This window comes from Ruditapes philippinarum, unplaced genomic scaffold (genome assembly GCF_026571515.1).
Source record: "Ruditapes philippinarum isolate M1 unplaced genomic scaffold, ASM2657151v2 ctg4097_1_1_1_1, whole genome shotgun sequence".
Lineage (NCBI taxonomy): Eukaryota > Metazoa > Mollusca > Bivalvia > Venerida > Veneridae > Ruditapes > Ruditapes philippinarum.
In genome coordinates this window covers 131,398-148,175 of record NW_026864361.1, presented here as the reverse complement: position 1 = coordinate 148,175, position 16,778 = coordinate 131,398, and the positions used below count along the sequence as shown (strand labels likewise).

The 16,778-nt window shown below is 31.3% G+C and overlaps 1 protein-coding gene across 1 annotated transcript; it reads right to left on the bottom strand.

The window, feature by feature from the left end:
• Positions 1-16,034: 16,034 nt before the first annotated feature.
• On the bottom strand, positions 16,035-16,475 carry LOC132725344 (prothoracicotropic hormone-like; the record flags this gene model as incomplete). Its single annotated transcript, XM_060710451.1, has 1 exon — positions 16,035-16,475. A coding segment is annotated over exon 1 (441 nt), but the record flags the coding sequence as incomplete, so codon positions are not given.
• Positions 16,476-16,778: the final 303 nt, after the last annotated feature.

Sequence of the window (16,778 nt, the reverse complement as noted above, 5' to 3'; positions counted from 1 at the left end):
TTCTTATAACAAAAGCTCACGTAAATTCAATACCTTCTTGATCTTTTTTTCTGCTGAACGAAAATAATGATATCTTTAAAGATATGCCCAAAAAGCTGGAAAAGGGAAAATCCCTCAGTAGCGGTGAAAAGAAGGAGTTGAAAAAGACAGATTTTATAGAGTCTGTTCATGAGAAATTAAGGAAAGATAAAGTTATCATATATACAGTTGCTTTGTATACGGAGATAAGAGAACATTGTCTTTCCATTCGAAGAAAATGTAAATAGAAATGTTTTGCAGCAAAGCCAGAAATTTAAAATTGGTCATGAAGCTGATGTATGTGAATGTTTTATGTACTTGTGTTTTTTTATTGAGGACTCGCAAAATAATTCGCGTCCTTCCGCAGTAAATCATGTGTCTTATACAAAATCATGTAAATAAAAACGATCGGAAAGTATAATTTGGATATTCTTAAAAAAAACATTGTCAGAGAAAAAGAAACGTTCTCAAAGTTCAAAGTGTATAGTAAGCCAAATATGGACATTTATATGATTGACAATACTATTTGGTTCTTGAACATTTTATTAGCCATTATATAGATAGAGGTATATGTAATATTGGATTATGTATCTCACACTTGTCAATGACAAGCATGTATTATTCTTTTGTGTTTGCTGATAATAAATACTCTTAACTTCATTATTTATTTATTACATATCTTTTATTATAGACCAATTCATTTTAACAATTGTTACTATACTATTTGTTACTGGCTTATCCCCACTATCATTCTTAAATACATGTATATAGCTAATTGAGCCAAAATTGACTCCAGAAATGAGCATTATATTTTTCATTTTGATGTCAATTTAATTTGCAAAAGATAAATTTATCATGAGGACAATAGTAGATAAAACACTCCTGAACTATTTTTTATTTTGTTCATTTAAAATACAGAAGAATACAATGTTTGTATTGATCATTTTTTTGCACTGAGGTAGACAGTAACTTAATCTAGTTTCAGTGATTGTTTTCCAAGTGTCATAGTGACAAATAAGTTGTTCGGCTTTTTTATAATTCATCCAGTCTTCTTTAAATGTCACATCAATCTGTGCTTGTCATGAATCTATCAATTTTGTCCAAGAAAATATACAATGTCAGTCACTCTAACCTAATGATTTGGACAGACGAAGTGAAAAATCTAAAATGTAAGGAGTTATTGTCACAAGATAAAATTGTTAAAATAAGTTTTGCTACAAACATATGTGTACCCTCTTCCATTAACGAACATTATTTGTCAGAAAAACGGCTGTCATTTCTTCTACTTTTTGTAACAAAAATGGAGAAAACCTAAAGAACAATGATTTAAATTTATTAAATTGTTTAAAGTTTCCTCGTTCTGATTTTTAAAAAATGCCTTGGTTCGGCAACATTTATTTCTTTTAAACTCTCTTTCATACTTTTTTACATTCTAAAAATGAAATACTAGTAAAGAATCGTAAAAGCATGAGTGCAAAGGCTTATTCAAATATATTTATTTCAGTCTTCAAAGATTCCCTTTCAATTAACTGAAATATCTATTCACATGTTGTTCTAAATTTCCAGATTGCTTCTCAAATAATTTCAATCAGTTGATATTATATCTATAAATAACAATCGTTATTCTTATAGGGCCATCACAGTTCTGCTCTTTATAAAGATAACTTTCATTTTAACACTTATTTCATGTCGTTTTATGAAGGAGAAGGATTCTCATGATTTTCAAGTAGAACAGTATCCGGACAATTATATTTCGAACAGTATTAACGTTTTACCAGTCAATTATGGACAACTAGTGTATTTTATCACCTTTATTAATTGTTCAGTGTCAACTAGAAAATATGTTTCTCGTAGTATAGAGAGCAGAAACGATTTACTTCCTATATGCTTGTTATTGTGTGGAGATATCCATCCGTGCCCCAGACCCTCAGCTTACACTTCTAGTTCCACCACAAGTGATTTTAAAGTTTTCAATAAAAGTGGTCTTCATTTTATTCATGTGAACACTCGAAGTCTTTTACCAAAACTACATGAAATTAATTCTGTAGCTCGTAGATCTAGAGCCGCATGTATTTGTGTTTCCGAAACATGGTTAGATGACTCAGTTCCAGATTCTGAAGTTAACATCGACAACTATTGTATTCAGCGCAGGGATCGAAACAGACAAGGGGTGGCGTTTGTATTCATATCAGGAAGGATTTATCCTACAACACACGTGATGATCTCAAGCATGAAGAATTAGAAGCTACATAGATTGATATACGTTTACCAAAATCAAAACCTATCTTATGTGGTGTTATTTATAGACCTCCTGTGCAACTAAACTTTTATACAATTTTAGACTCTTTATGCTCGTCAAGTAGTGACTTTTTACAATGTGAACTTATAATTTTAGGTGATTTTAATACAGATGTATCTAAAGTTAAGTCTTATCCTCTTTTGCAATGTTTTAAGTCATTTATTAATATGTTTCGTTACAAACAATTGATCTCAGAACCTACTAGAGTTAGTATCACAAGTGCAACTATTATTGACTTGATATTGGTGTCTGATAATGATAAAATTACTCAGTCAGGTGTAATTCATACTTCATTTAGTGATCATAGCTTAATATTTTGTACAAGAAAAGTCAGTAAAATTCCTATTTGTTTTCATAACAATGTCACTTTAAGATCTTTGAAAAATTATAACAAAGATGACTTTCAAGCTAGTCTTCTAGATACTGACTGGTCTCCTGTTTTGCTAAGTGATAATGTAAATGATGCCTGGAATATATTTAAACAGTCATTTTTATCTGTGATAGACAAAATAGCACCTGTGAAACAGACCAGAATTAAACAGAGAACAGAACCATGGATTGACTCAGACATTCTTAGTGTAATTATTGAAAGGGATAAAGCTTTTAATAAATATAAATGTGATAGAAACTGTGATAATTATGACTCATTTAAGACTCTCATGAACAAAGTTCAGTATCCTGTTGCCAAAGCAAAAAAGGAATATTTTACTAATACACTGGATGAGAACAAAAATGACTCAACCTCTTTATGGAAAACTGTTAAAAATCTTGGTTTGCCTTCCAAGAAGGGTTCATCTTCAACCAGTTCAAATATTTGTTTAAATATTGATGATAATGTGTGTTTTGAAAAGAAACTTATTGCTGAATCATTTAACAAATTTTATAAAACAGTTGCATGTAAACTTGTTGAAAAGTTGCCAGAAAGTATGCATAAATTTGGTACGAATTTTGTTAATACTTTTTATGCAAACAAGGGTGTTTTTGCAAACAGTTTTTTTCTTTTACCATTGTTTCTGAAAGTAAAGTTCTTAAATACTTAACTTCATTAGGTGTCAAAAAAGCTACTGGCTTAGATGGTATACCCTCACGTTTTATCAGAGATGGATCCCCAGTTATTGCTAGTCCATTAGCTCATATCATAAACTTATCCCTTATCCAAGGTCAAGTCCCTGATGATCTTAAATATGCAAGAGTTGTTCCCCTCTATAAAAAGAACGAAAAATTGTCTGTTGGTAATTACTGGCCTGTGTCCATTTTAAATGTTGTATCTAAAATCCTTGAAAAGGTGGTTTATGACCAGGTTGAAGCTTATTTTAAGGATAAAGATCTGCTGTATAAATTTCAATCAGGTTTCAGGAGTGGCTTCTCTACTGATACTTGTCTGATTCACCTTACAGATTTTATCAGGTATGAAAATGATAAAGGTAATGTTGTTGGTATGGTGCTGCTGGATTTGCAGAAAGCGTTTGACACAGTCGACCATTCCATTCTTTTAATGAAACTGCAAGCATCAGGTCTTAGTATTGACGTCCTAAATTGGTTCAAATCATATTTATCAGATAGACAGTAGCTTGTAGATGTCTCTGGTACTTATTCTTCCAATTCCAAAATAACATGTGGTGTTCCTCAGGGCTCAATCCTTGGACCCCTTCTCTTTTTAATTTATGTAAATGATATGTCAGCTGTGGTCAAAAATAAATATGCTGATGATTCTGGTATCCTTGTATCTGGTAAAAGTTTATCTGTTGTTTAAAAGGCATTGACAGATGATATGGAATTGGTCAGTCAATGGTTAGTGAACAATAAGTTGTCATTGCACTTGGGTAAAACCGAGTCAATTTTATTTGGGTCCAGGCAAAAGCTTAGGTCACAATCTAACCTGCATATAACCTGTTCTGGTACATCCATTGAATCAACTTCATCTATCAAGTATCTTGGGATTACTATAGACCAAAATCTGTCAGTAGTATAATAAGGTACCGGTTGCTATGCAAAACTGCTCTATAAAGTATATGGAGAAAGGAGGGTAAATTTGAGTATTTTGTTTACATTTGTTTACAAGCGAGTTAAGATTGTAATTAGGGTAGAGTTATGTCATTGATAATAAAAGTATTGAACTAACGATAGATAAAGTTGTGAATGTCTTATCGATTAAAGGGGCAAAACTTACACTTTAATAACTCATTATCGATTAATTAGTTACTTCCCTTGGAATAAAACGGTTTCTAAATGTCATTTTGCGCCATGGTCGAGTCTGTTCTTAAGAAGGCCAACTCTCGGTTAAAATTTCTTTACCGCAAGAAAGAGTTTCTTACTCAGCATACCAAGAAACTTCTGGTTATGTCTCTTATTCAGTGTCACTAAGATTACGCATGCTCTGTTTGGTATAATAGCTTGACACAGTCTTTAAAAAATAAGTTACAAACTTGTCAAAACAAAATAATGAGATTTGTACTTGACTTGGACTCCAGAGCCTACATTGACCCATCCCACTTTAAGTCCCTTAACTGGTTACCGGTCCACAAAAGAGTTGAACAGATAATGTTGTGTCATGTTTTTAAGATAAAAAATGGCCTATCTCCGGATTACATGTCTGAAAACTTTTTTCACAAGATTCCATTGATAATTATAGTACAAGACTTAGTCGAAAGGGTGTATATTGTCTACCTACGGTCAAAGGCCAGGGTTCTAAATCCTTTGCTTTCTCTGGTATTAAATTATGGAATGATTTACCTGTAAAGTTAACGGAGATCAACAGATTACAAAGTTTTAAGGTTGCCATCAAAAGCCATCTTATGAACAGTATTTAAAACATTTTTTAAACATGTTTTTATATTTTTCGGCTCAGGATTTTAAATTGTCTGCTATTTATCTTATTACAATTTTAGTAATGTGTTTTAAATCCTAGCTGTAAACAAGAGTATCATTAACTCAAGATTTGACTGTGATATACATTTTTATGATTTATTAGTATTTTTAAACATGATTATATTTAGGTTTGCCTCTCTATGTCATGCCGCCAATACAAAGGACCACAATGGAAATAAGAGCTTTTTTGCCCTTTTTTGTGTTATCCTTGGTTTTGGTGAGCATGTCATAGTTTTACTCGTATGTGATATAGTATGTAATAATGCTCATTATTTTATCCTATGTTATATTGTCAACTATGTATATGCTTCCTTTGCCGAAATAAATCTATGTACTCATTCCTGCGTTGGCTGACAAATAAATGTAAGTCTCATTTGTAAAAAGTTGTTATTTGGATGACGTTTTATAGTGACATTTTTAACATAACCACCCTCTTTGTCTCAACAGTTTTACCTTAATATCCAATTTTAAATATTATCTTAATATTTATCATACTGTGTTAATTATTTAATGATCAACATTATTTTTTGTCCAATCACATTGCAGTAATTTTCAAATTTAAAAGTCTAACTTTGGTTTATGTGTACTAACTAAATAAAATTTACTTAATCAGTGGTCTATCAAGTCTAACTATAAGCAGTTTAGAGAAATGCTTTGTTTTTGGTTGAAAAATAATGTTGATCATTAAATAGGTTAATGTTTAATAATAAGCATAAACAAAATAATAGGTCGCGTGCTTGTGGCCCGCTTGACCAATTTATTTTTGTTAATTCTTATTATTAAACACTAACCTATACCTTATTCTGATAAGTTACAACACGTTTGACTGTGACCATTGCATTGTTGATTTAACGTACATGTTGATGACATAAATCAAGTGAGTAAAAAATGTAATCTTGTCCGATAAATAACTCAGTTTCCACGCTGGCATTCTTGCAGTATTTTGCAAAATTACAACATGGAAAAAGACACTTGATTGGGCCAGATGTATTTATATTACAAGAAATAATTATTATAACAAAGGTCAATTTCTTGTATTTTTCACTGTGAATTTTTATTTATGCTATAAACTGTTAATTATAGTCCCGTGTAAAAACATTGGTCATAAACATGAACTGGAAATTAAAATAAACCAGACCCCTTTCTAGAAATTCAGAATTATGAGACACATTGTTGCATCATAGAAATAATTCACTCTGACAAAGTATTTTGAATGACTCGCATGTTAATCAAGGATGTAAAGTTTCTTTTGATTCTCCTTCGATATTACTAGTACTAACATAAAAGGACGGCGATTGGAAAACAAAATTATATATTTCTAATTTTACGTACTGTTTATCTTTTAAAAATTTGTTCTTTTTTGACATTGAATTTAAAGTGGTTTTTTTAATAACTCCCTGTTAACTTTATTCTTAGGGACGTTTAAACTAAAACTAAAAAGTATTTCCTTAAATTTTAATTCATATAGGTAAACTTACACGTTCTACACTTCAGTGTTGTTATACTTTCCTTGTCCTTAAGGATCATTGGTTCTGGCACTTTTAAGTGTTGAAAGTTGAGAATCACCCAAGCCGGTGCTAGGGGGCATGAGGGAGTTGCACTTTTTCATTATCCCTCATGTACAGATTAGATAAAACCGAGTCTGCAATTTTCATGTCAAATAGTAACCATTCCAATGCGACACACTGCCAATAAAGTTAATTTATTATTGCAATAAAAATTGTTATGCATTGGGTATCTATAATAGAAAGTAAAAATTCCCCCGAGCAATTGTTTTCAATTCCTTTTTTTAATTTGTAACCACGTTTATAAAAATTTATAATCCAATTAACAACTGTTTTGTTGCATTTATTTCAAAATCTTTTTTTTAAAGCTGTTGAATATATCTTTTTTGGTCATTTAGATATAATTCCAGGTATATTTTACACAACTTCAGCACTGAACAGTTTTTTCTCATTATTATTTCTTGTTAACACCAATGTACCCATTATATAAATGCAGACCAAACCTGAAATATATGAGACAGACTATATTTTTTGTTAATAAACTTCCTCTGCTTAGCACATTAATGACCAAATTAACAATAATTTTATTCGAATATTTTTATGCAAGCAGACTGAAATACATATTTATTGAAAAGGACAAGTGTGTTTTTTGCGGAGAAAATAATGGTTGTATGTAAAATGCAAAAATATTAGAAGAAAATTCAATAATTAAACAAACAAAAACCTGTGCGTATTATTTTCTGTCTCTTTATATAAAATCAAAAACTTGATGATATTACATTGAAATCCGCTTTAAACCTACTTCACAATATGTCTAATATAGGTAAATGTACGAGACATGATGTGTCAGTAATTGATAAGTCACCTGCTTGTACCACTATAGTACAACATCCCTATTCATTCATTCATTCATTCATTCATTCATTCATTCATTCATTCATTCATTCATTCATTCGTTTACTTATTTATCTATTTATTTATTCATTTGGTTGATACAGTTTTTGTTTTGGAAGCTATAAGATTATTTAAACACTCTCGAAGCCCATCCTGGGACCAACGAGTACTTAGCAATGAATGTAAAGTTTCTAGCTCAAGAAAACAACATTCATTCATTCATTCATTTATTTATTTATTTGTATATTTATTTATTTATTTATTTAATATATATTTATTTATTTGTCCTTTCGTTGCCAAACTGGATGCCTTGTGAGTTGGTATCGTTGGGGGCTGCGTTCCAGAATTGTCTCTCTCCAATGTTGAAATTTTCTTTCATATTTTATTGCTCAAATGAAAACAATGCAATCTTAACAAAGATAATTAAGTCTATATGTTTTTGTCATTCATGTAATGCATAGTTAGCCTAAAGTTTGGGACCATTGTATTTGCATATTGCAGTCATGATTTGTGGCCGTAAAACAAATTGTATATTTGACTGATGATGTTGTGGCTAAATGTGCCAGACTTTCACGTCCTTGGACCGATGTATTATCCCAAAAGCAAACAATGTTTGCAAGAGGTCTATTCGGCTTGGAGATTTGATAAGATGAATTGCTGTTACTGCTTTAGTACATTTTCTATTCATATAAGTACTAATAAATCGCTTTACAACGCAATAGTTCATATAGAAATATATATATTTTTTTGTCCTACTTGTCAAATATTATATTGTAGTTGACATTTATCCTCAAATATCTTTGAATATTAAAAAGTATCTATAGCTTTTCTCCTGGAATTGACACTATTTAATTGTATTTGATTTCTGTTGCAAACTATAAAATAAAGCTGCGCAAATGTTTCCCTGCAAAGGCATTAAATACAACATAAGGATGCTTTCGTCAAGCTCGTCACATTCTCAGGTAATTCATTGTATAATTTTAGTTTTGTGTTTTAATGCAGTGAAAATGGGTTTTAAGTTCAAATATTCTGATTACTTTTTTTAAATTACTTCTTTGAAGCTTTTCATTCTTTAGGGAACATAGAAATTACGATTCGTAATATTTTCAAAATATTTTTGAAGTTTTGTGTTTTATTGCAGTTACAGTTGTTTCTTTGGAGTTTTTCGTACTTACAGGCACATTATAAGAACGATTCTTAATAATAATTTATAAATATTTACTGTTGTTTTTCTTTCCTTTGCAGTGACTTTGCTTCTCAAATATTTTATTGTTTATTAGTTTAAATCTCAAATATTTTTGAATCTTTTCAATTGCTAATACTCTATACAATTATGGTTATAAAAGTTAAAAATAACGAAGGTTAGGGCCTCTTCATATCGTAATTATTACGATTAGATATATTATGAGGTTATTATACATTGTTTAGTACAATACTTAATTCTATTGGATGAGTACACAGCTGTCCCTGCCCGAATGTGATAAAGTCCTGACAGCTGTGTACGAGATGTGTAATATAATCTGTATTGTTCATATCAATGTAAATAACCTCTTTATTTCACACTACACAAAAATACGACAAAATGATCACTTCGTCTTGCTTTCGCTCTCCGGCCCGCATGGCGAAAACACGAAATACGACGAAGTGCCCCGCGAAGCGAAAATACGCCATGGCATAAATCAGCCACCATATATTCAGAACTATTTTATTAATATGTTTAGCAGGCAGGTAAAAGAGCAGACAAAACAAGAGAGTATGTGATTAATATTTTTTTAAAAATCTTTGATAAAATGATTCTATCATGTAGTTTGCATAAACAAAATCAAAAACTTGAGGAAAAATTGGTGATTTTAGCCATCGTCAATCTACGGCTTTGTCTTCTCTTTTATGTATGTATTATAGCATTCATCATTCTTTTCCTCGATCTATGAGAAATTATTCCCTGGTGAATAAAAAGTCCACTGAATTGAGAGATGATTATATATATTGACAATAAACATATCTGCATTTTAGAAATATTACCGTATATAAGATATTAAAATAGCATTTTTGCATTTTTGCCTTTTAGGCATGTAATACGCAATTCCGAGAAATTAGCTCCACCCCTACCTTAATTACCTGCGGTCATTGTCCCCAAACGATAACATTATGTTTCATTGTAGTCCAGTTTGTGCTAACTCCGCTTCGTTTGTTTCCCCCCAGTCTGTCTGGAACCCTTTCTGATACGGTTCCTTCGGGGCATGTGGGGTTCTGCCTTCTATAAATGTTGCTCTCACGAGTTGATCTTTGTAACCAACATCAAATAACAACCAAAAATATAGCATATGCTTATGATAATACCATCTCAGTAAGCTTTTGCATCATCATTTGGGGCGTGGCCAATGTCATTAACTTTAAACTACTTTCCCTTACCGCTGTAGATTCGAACCCAGCAAGAAAATTTGGATTTGTTATGTGAGGCAGCTATCCAGCTAGCTTACGGAACGTCGGTGGTTCTACTCAGGTACCCATTCGTCCTTTCTTTTTATTCAGAAATATTTATAAATACTCTTGTTAATAATCTATTACAATATTAATTAAAAATTGAAAATATGATTGTAAATAAAATGAATATTGGAAAAGGAGTGTTTTACTCCTTGAAACATCGGTAAAAATTGTAATAGGCAATTAATTAGTTCTTGTTTCTAAAGTGTTTCATCTTAATTTTTGTCACTGAATAATGTTTAACCCATTACTGCATGAGCATTTTGTGAAAGAAGCTGTTTTCATTGAAAGCCTCCTGTTTAAAGTTCAAATTGCTATGAAACTAATACTCATCAAACAAAAATCTTGACTGGATCAAAGCCATTGTATAGCTTGCTCAATCTTAAATTTTCTGTTACCATGGCAACGATGGGACAACTCGAAATTTTCGTTGATTTTTTCCATCAAAACTGATTTCAAAGTGCTGTAAATTCTCAATGGATTGAGATAGAGTCAAAGGCTTTTCAGCATTGGTTTCACGTTACGTTCTGATCGACCTGAGGCCAAATTTAGCCTCCCACAAGTCCAAAATCTTAATAAGCAGATAGGGGCACATCCCCACTCTGGCATCCCCTGATGTATCTTTTTTGATAGGGGACGGCCGCGAAAAAGTGATCACTTTTAACAACATTTTATAAACGAAAACACGTGTTTCGGGTCTAAATAGGGCATTTTTTTCCATCTGAAGCCTACAAGGGGGGGGGGGGACTTGAAAGACGTCTATATGAAGTAATGAGTTAAAGAAATTAAAATACCTATAGAAAGATCATACCGGTAGAAGAAAAAGTGGATTTCTTTATGGAATAATAAAGAAGAAACAGTCGTTTCTGAAACACATATTAACGTATTATTAAATTCAGTATAACATTTACTTTAATTAAACATGTTATTATGTTATGTTATTATGTTACTAAGGTAAACAGAATGAATAAAAATGATCGCCTTTCTACAGTAAATGAATATCAAAAATTGACAAAGAAAAATGTACAACCAGAAATTCAATATATTAATATTTAATAAGGTTTGTTTAATGATCACGATTCTATGTCTACGTGTAAGAACATTTAATTTAGTGAATACAAATTCAATTTAAATATAGAGATTATTAAATTCACAAATAATGCAGTGATCACCAAACCGCAGTACTAATACAGCTACATGAAATGCGAATTGAAACCATAATAACAACAACAATGGCTCTTGGCGCGTGGGCAAAAACACTTTAAACCTTATCAAGAAATTTCCTAATAAATAAAGACACCCAAAATTGCCAATTATAAAGAAAATATAACAACTCAAATGTTATTATACAATTTCAAATTTGACCAATCAGAAAAAGGCGAAGAATAAACGGTTGAACAACCAACCACACCAATTGTTTATACCAGAGGTTATCGTGATAAAAAATTATCTGTAACAATTAAAGCAATTAATTTTCCTGAGGACCGTTTTATATAATCTTTCTTTTATAGTTCATTTGTTGCTTAAAGTCCTGAAAAGAACGTGACAACAGATTTTGATTTTTATAGAACATTTTCCCAGTTGTAGGTTCACATCGTTTAATATATATTTAAAATCATACCAGAATACAAATAAAGACTGTAAATTTAAAGTAAGAAAGTTGTATACTTCTGTAAAATTGCAATTAATGTAAGAAAGTTGTAAACTTTCAATCTAAAGAAAACCATTCCCCATTTTAGGGAAAAAATAAATAATATGTACTAATATCGCAGATCATGATCAGACGGAACATGTGTGTTTGCTGATAATTGCCTGAATTGATGGCATAATTGGAATCAGTTCCGTCATCTGGATTAGGCTTCAATGTCTTGAACATTTTTATATGTTCCATACGCAACATTAATACACTTGTTACTATATATAGTAACAAAATCGCCAAAGATTTCAACTGATTATGAGTGTCATGTGACCTATTATGAGTTTGCGGCCCGGGACCGAGAACTAGTTATCTGAACATGTGCACGTGCACAAACTGAAAAAAATGACGTCATATTTTACGTCATCAAACAGTAAACTGTAAAAGTGAAAGCAGGTTTTAAGCACGAATCGCTTGATTTTATTATGAGTGCTTAAGCATATTTCGTACAAACACAGTTTTATTACTATTGAAATTCAAAGAAAGAATACGACAATTTCATTCCAAAATAAATGAAAATAAAACTTGCTTCTAGGTCCTTCATTAGTTTACTTTTAACACACAAAAGTAAACAACTCTGTAGAAGTTGCTGAACTGTACAGTACAGTAGAAATGCAGACAGGAATTTCAACGAAAGAAATCTTAAAAGTATCTTTTTAGAATAAATTGCTACTATTAGATCTACCAAGTGTATTAAAGACATTAATACACGCCATAGTTGTGCCAGAAGGTGGTAATCGGCCCTAAAATGAATAATGCCTCGGGCTGAAGCCCTCGGGCCATTATTAATTTTAAGGGCCGATTATCACCTTCCGGCCCTACTCTGCCGTGTATTAATCTCTTAATAACAACACCGTGATTTTTCAATGAGCTTATTAAGAATAGTAATATTTTCACCATTTTTACAATTACTATTGTTCTTGTTGCCATTTCTCTCATTTATTTTCAGAGATTGAGACTGATCTTCTCTTTGTTAATTTTGACTTTCGTCGTTTTTCTTGGAGCTAAAGAAAACCAACACTCTAGAAATTTAGAAGAGATACCTTTTCACCAAAGACAACCACCAGCTGTACCTTGGCTGTGTAACTCCACATCCGGCTGGAAGGACCTTGGATTTCTACATTATCCAAGATTTGTAAAACACATTATCTGTGAAGAAATTTTTTGCATGCACGGAGCATACATTTGCAGACCACAAAATTACTCGATCCTAGTGCTCTCACAACGAGAATACCAACAACACGTTGAAATGGGCTTACCACCTGACTTAAGATCTGGCTGGAAATTTACTGCTGTAAATATATCTGCCGGCTGTGTGTGTGGAATATAGAATAATGATCAATTATGGTGAAAGTGAATACTGTATTTGATATAATATCGTTTCAATTTAATTATTTATTAGATATTGAGATAGAATAAAGAAACTACCTTGTAAATGTGTCAATGTTTCTTTTAATTATTTTTCGCCATTAAGACTGATAAAGGTACAGATATTGGTCAATATGTAACTCCTACGTGTCTTAAAATTTATGAAAATATGTTTTTGAGATATATCATATTTTAAATTGAAAAGAAAGAAACAAACAAACAAACAAACAAACAAAAAACAAACGTTACTTTAATATTGTGATAGCTAATATAGCTAAACTCTATTATGAATATTTATCACAAATGAAATCAAAATGGTAAAATAAAAAGAGGTCAGGTAAAAATTAAGCAAAATTTTATTTAACACATTAACTGTTTTATGATATATAAAAATGAAATAAAACACTGACAGCACAGTTAAAATCTGCAGATGTCTTGATGCATTCAGACTTTTTGCAAACTCTAACTAGGATAGGTCAAGGGGAACCACTCCCGACTATGTTACAGATATTGTTGTTATAATATAGAGATCTTGGTAAATCATTTAATAATTATGAATTCACGTGTTGTTATTTACTAAGATATCACGTTCATTTTATTAAATGTTTTTAATTTTAGATGTTAAGATGATTAATAGGAAGTCAGGAAGAATATTGCATTTGATGCCTTATAGATATGAAAATATATGAACGGATAAGACAGAATCTAAGTTTTAATACAAAATATTAATGGTATGTTGGTAGTATAATTGAATGATAATCATGACTGAACAATAATTGATAATGAAAAATGTTGATTATATAATATTAAAACTACCTAAATTATTAAAAAACCTACCCAACTCTTTTTAAGAATTGAGCATTACCGGCACATACTGAAGGATATTTATAAAAATTTCTGTTGGTCATGTGGATAACTGATTATTTTTCAAGGTAAAATATCAAATTGAACACAATTACGTCAACATGTCAAGTTATTTTTATTTTTACCTGTTCACTAACCATTAAACAATATCTAAAAATGAAAGCTAAATGTATTGGAATCAGTATTCCCGGAAGTTCAAAAAAATATTAAGATTGTGAGATAAAGTTCCGGGTAAGCTAAACTATCGTCACTATATTAGTCACCCATACCATTGCAATTGTTTGTCAAATCCCTTCTCATCCGGTATCGTTTCAATTGTTTGTCAAATCCTTTACCGTTCAAAAATGTATTTCTTCATAACTTCAAAAAAGGTAAATGTGTTAATTTGAAACTTAAAATATATGAGAGTTTTGCTGATAAAAGTATATCAAACATGCGTATATATTGTCATAAAATAAGGAAAAAAACAAAGCTACAATTATAACTTTACCTCTAGGAAAAATATTAATTTGACACAGCTGCGTATCTATCTTCATCAGACAAACATTTCTTCATTATTTACGAAGAATGACATCTTTGTGTCCATTTTGATTATGTGCCGCCTGGAAAAAATATATGTTTACACCTACAATATTTCTGATTATCCTGATATATAAATAAATCCTCCCACATGATTTACTGGTATAGCTGTTACACACGTTCTGACTTCTTTATATACACGTGTGAAAACTGGCTTTGGTATGGAAAGTCTTACTTTGCTATATTGTAAATCTTCAAGAATATGTCTGTAAATCTTCAAGAATATGTTTGTAAATCTTCAAGAATATGTCTGTAAATCTTCAAGAATATGTCTCACGAAAGGCTAAGAATTAAATATGCCCGCTATGGCCTGAATAGGTTGGAAAGACAGGAATGTCCATGTATCAACAAAATTGAAGACGAATTTCATTTTGTTTTTAAATGTACGAGGATTTATCAAAAAATTCTCGGCCCGATGTACTTCCGGTAGTCAGAGAACCCAACTAATTGTCTTTTTAATATAATCACCCTCTACATCAATGCACTATGCCCACCTGTGTTCCAACTTGTTTAACCCTTCAAAAAAACTCTCGATTTTGGTCCTCAAAGAACTCATTGACCTCCATGACACATTCATTGCTTCCAAACGTCTCCCACTAGAGAGTTCTATTTTGAAGGTTTTAACAAGTTGGAGTACAGGTGGGCAAAGTGCATTGATGTTGAGGGCGATTAAATTGAAAAGTAAGACTCTGACTACCGGAAGTACATCGGGCCAAGAACATTTTGATCAATCCTCGTACATTACTTTATGAATTATATAAGATATAGTTATAATTGTTGAGGGTTTTTGCCTGCAATTGTGATTGGAAGAAAATAAAAAATAACAAAATTAAGTGGGTTTTTTCTCATTTTTTTGCGTATTCATTACACTTTTTATCAGGTGTACACTGTAATAGAAGTCATACGAGAGATAATTGTCACAAAAAAATGAAAGCTTTAGTGACGCTGTCAGAGATTTGTTGCGTGACGGAAATACAAAACACTTTTGAACATTAAGCATTATTTAAATACATTACTATGAGTAATTATTATGTTTTATTGCATTGCTAATTTATTTTTTTCCAAAATACCAGCTAATAAGCTATTAAAATATCCTATGAATAAGATAAGAATAAAATTTCTTAACAAAACGTAATCTTCGACTTTTAATCCATATATCGATTCTGCAAGTGAAATGATACTGCTGTTTCTTATTTTTTTAGTGTTACATGTGGAACTTTTTAACGTCTTACTGTTTTAGTTTTGCAAAGAGAGTAAAATCATTTGAGCAACATTTTCATAATTCCATGAAAAGTATACTGAAAATCACAAATATTCTTAGTCGATCAATGTGTTTGGAAAGAATTTGAGTTTGAGCAAGAGGCTTGATATTTTCCGTGACATGCTGTGGTGGGTTTTTAATCGGTTCGGGCATGTATGATTTTTCAGTTTTGTTTTAGCTCCTGCAAACACAACCAACCGAAATCTGAACATCAGCTAGTTTCCAGTTTTCTCTCAGACTTCCTGGTAATGCCATTTCCAAATCTTCATCATCATGCCTCATTGATAACACACGGATGGTATAGTTCTGGGCGGCACATCTGTAGTATCCGTGCATGCATGAATTACCAACACACATCACTTCTTTTGCGAACCTTGGATAATGTAAACTGCCAAGATCTTTCCAATTTATTTGGGATTCGCATTCCCATGCAAATCCATCGTCGTCAGATCTCCGTTCTATGCCGATATCAGCCAAGTATATGTCGTTTTTACTATTGTAAGAGTTGGCTGTGTTATCATTTTCAGTGTCCGAATGTCCATCATCATTAATAAAATCATGATAAGTATTGAAGCTTTTAAGAATACGAGAAAATATTGCGTGTTGTTTATTGGATTGAATTTCTATTGCATTAAACATTTGGAAAGACCTTACTAAGATCACTACGACCAAAACCAATCTTGAATTCTGAAAATATAAAATCAAAAGTCAGGTTTATAGCAAATGAAGTGCGTATGTACCACATAATATGGTGGCGGTGAAAACAACGAGACTGCAACGGTATCAGAGAGAACAATGTTTTACTTAAGATTGACATTATAATCAGTGTAGTCAAGAATATATAGCATAATATCATGTCGTATTTATATACCAATCATATAATTGATAATTTAATTAATAATTCAAAACATACGAAATTGATAAAATTTATAATGCTATCTT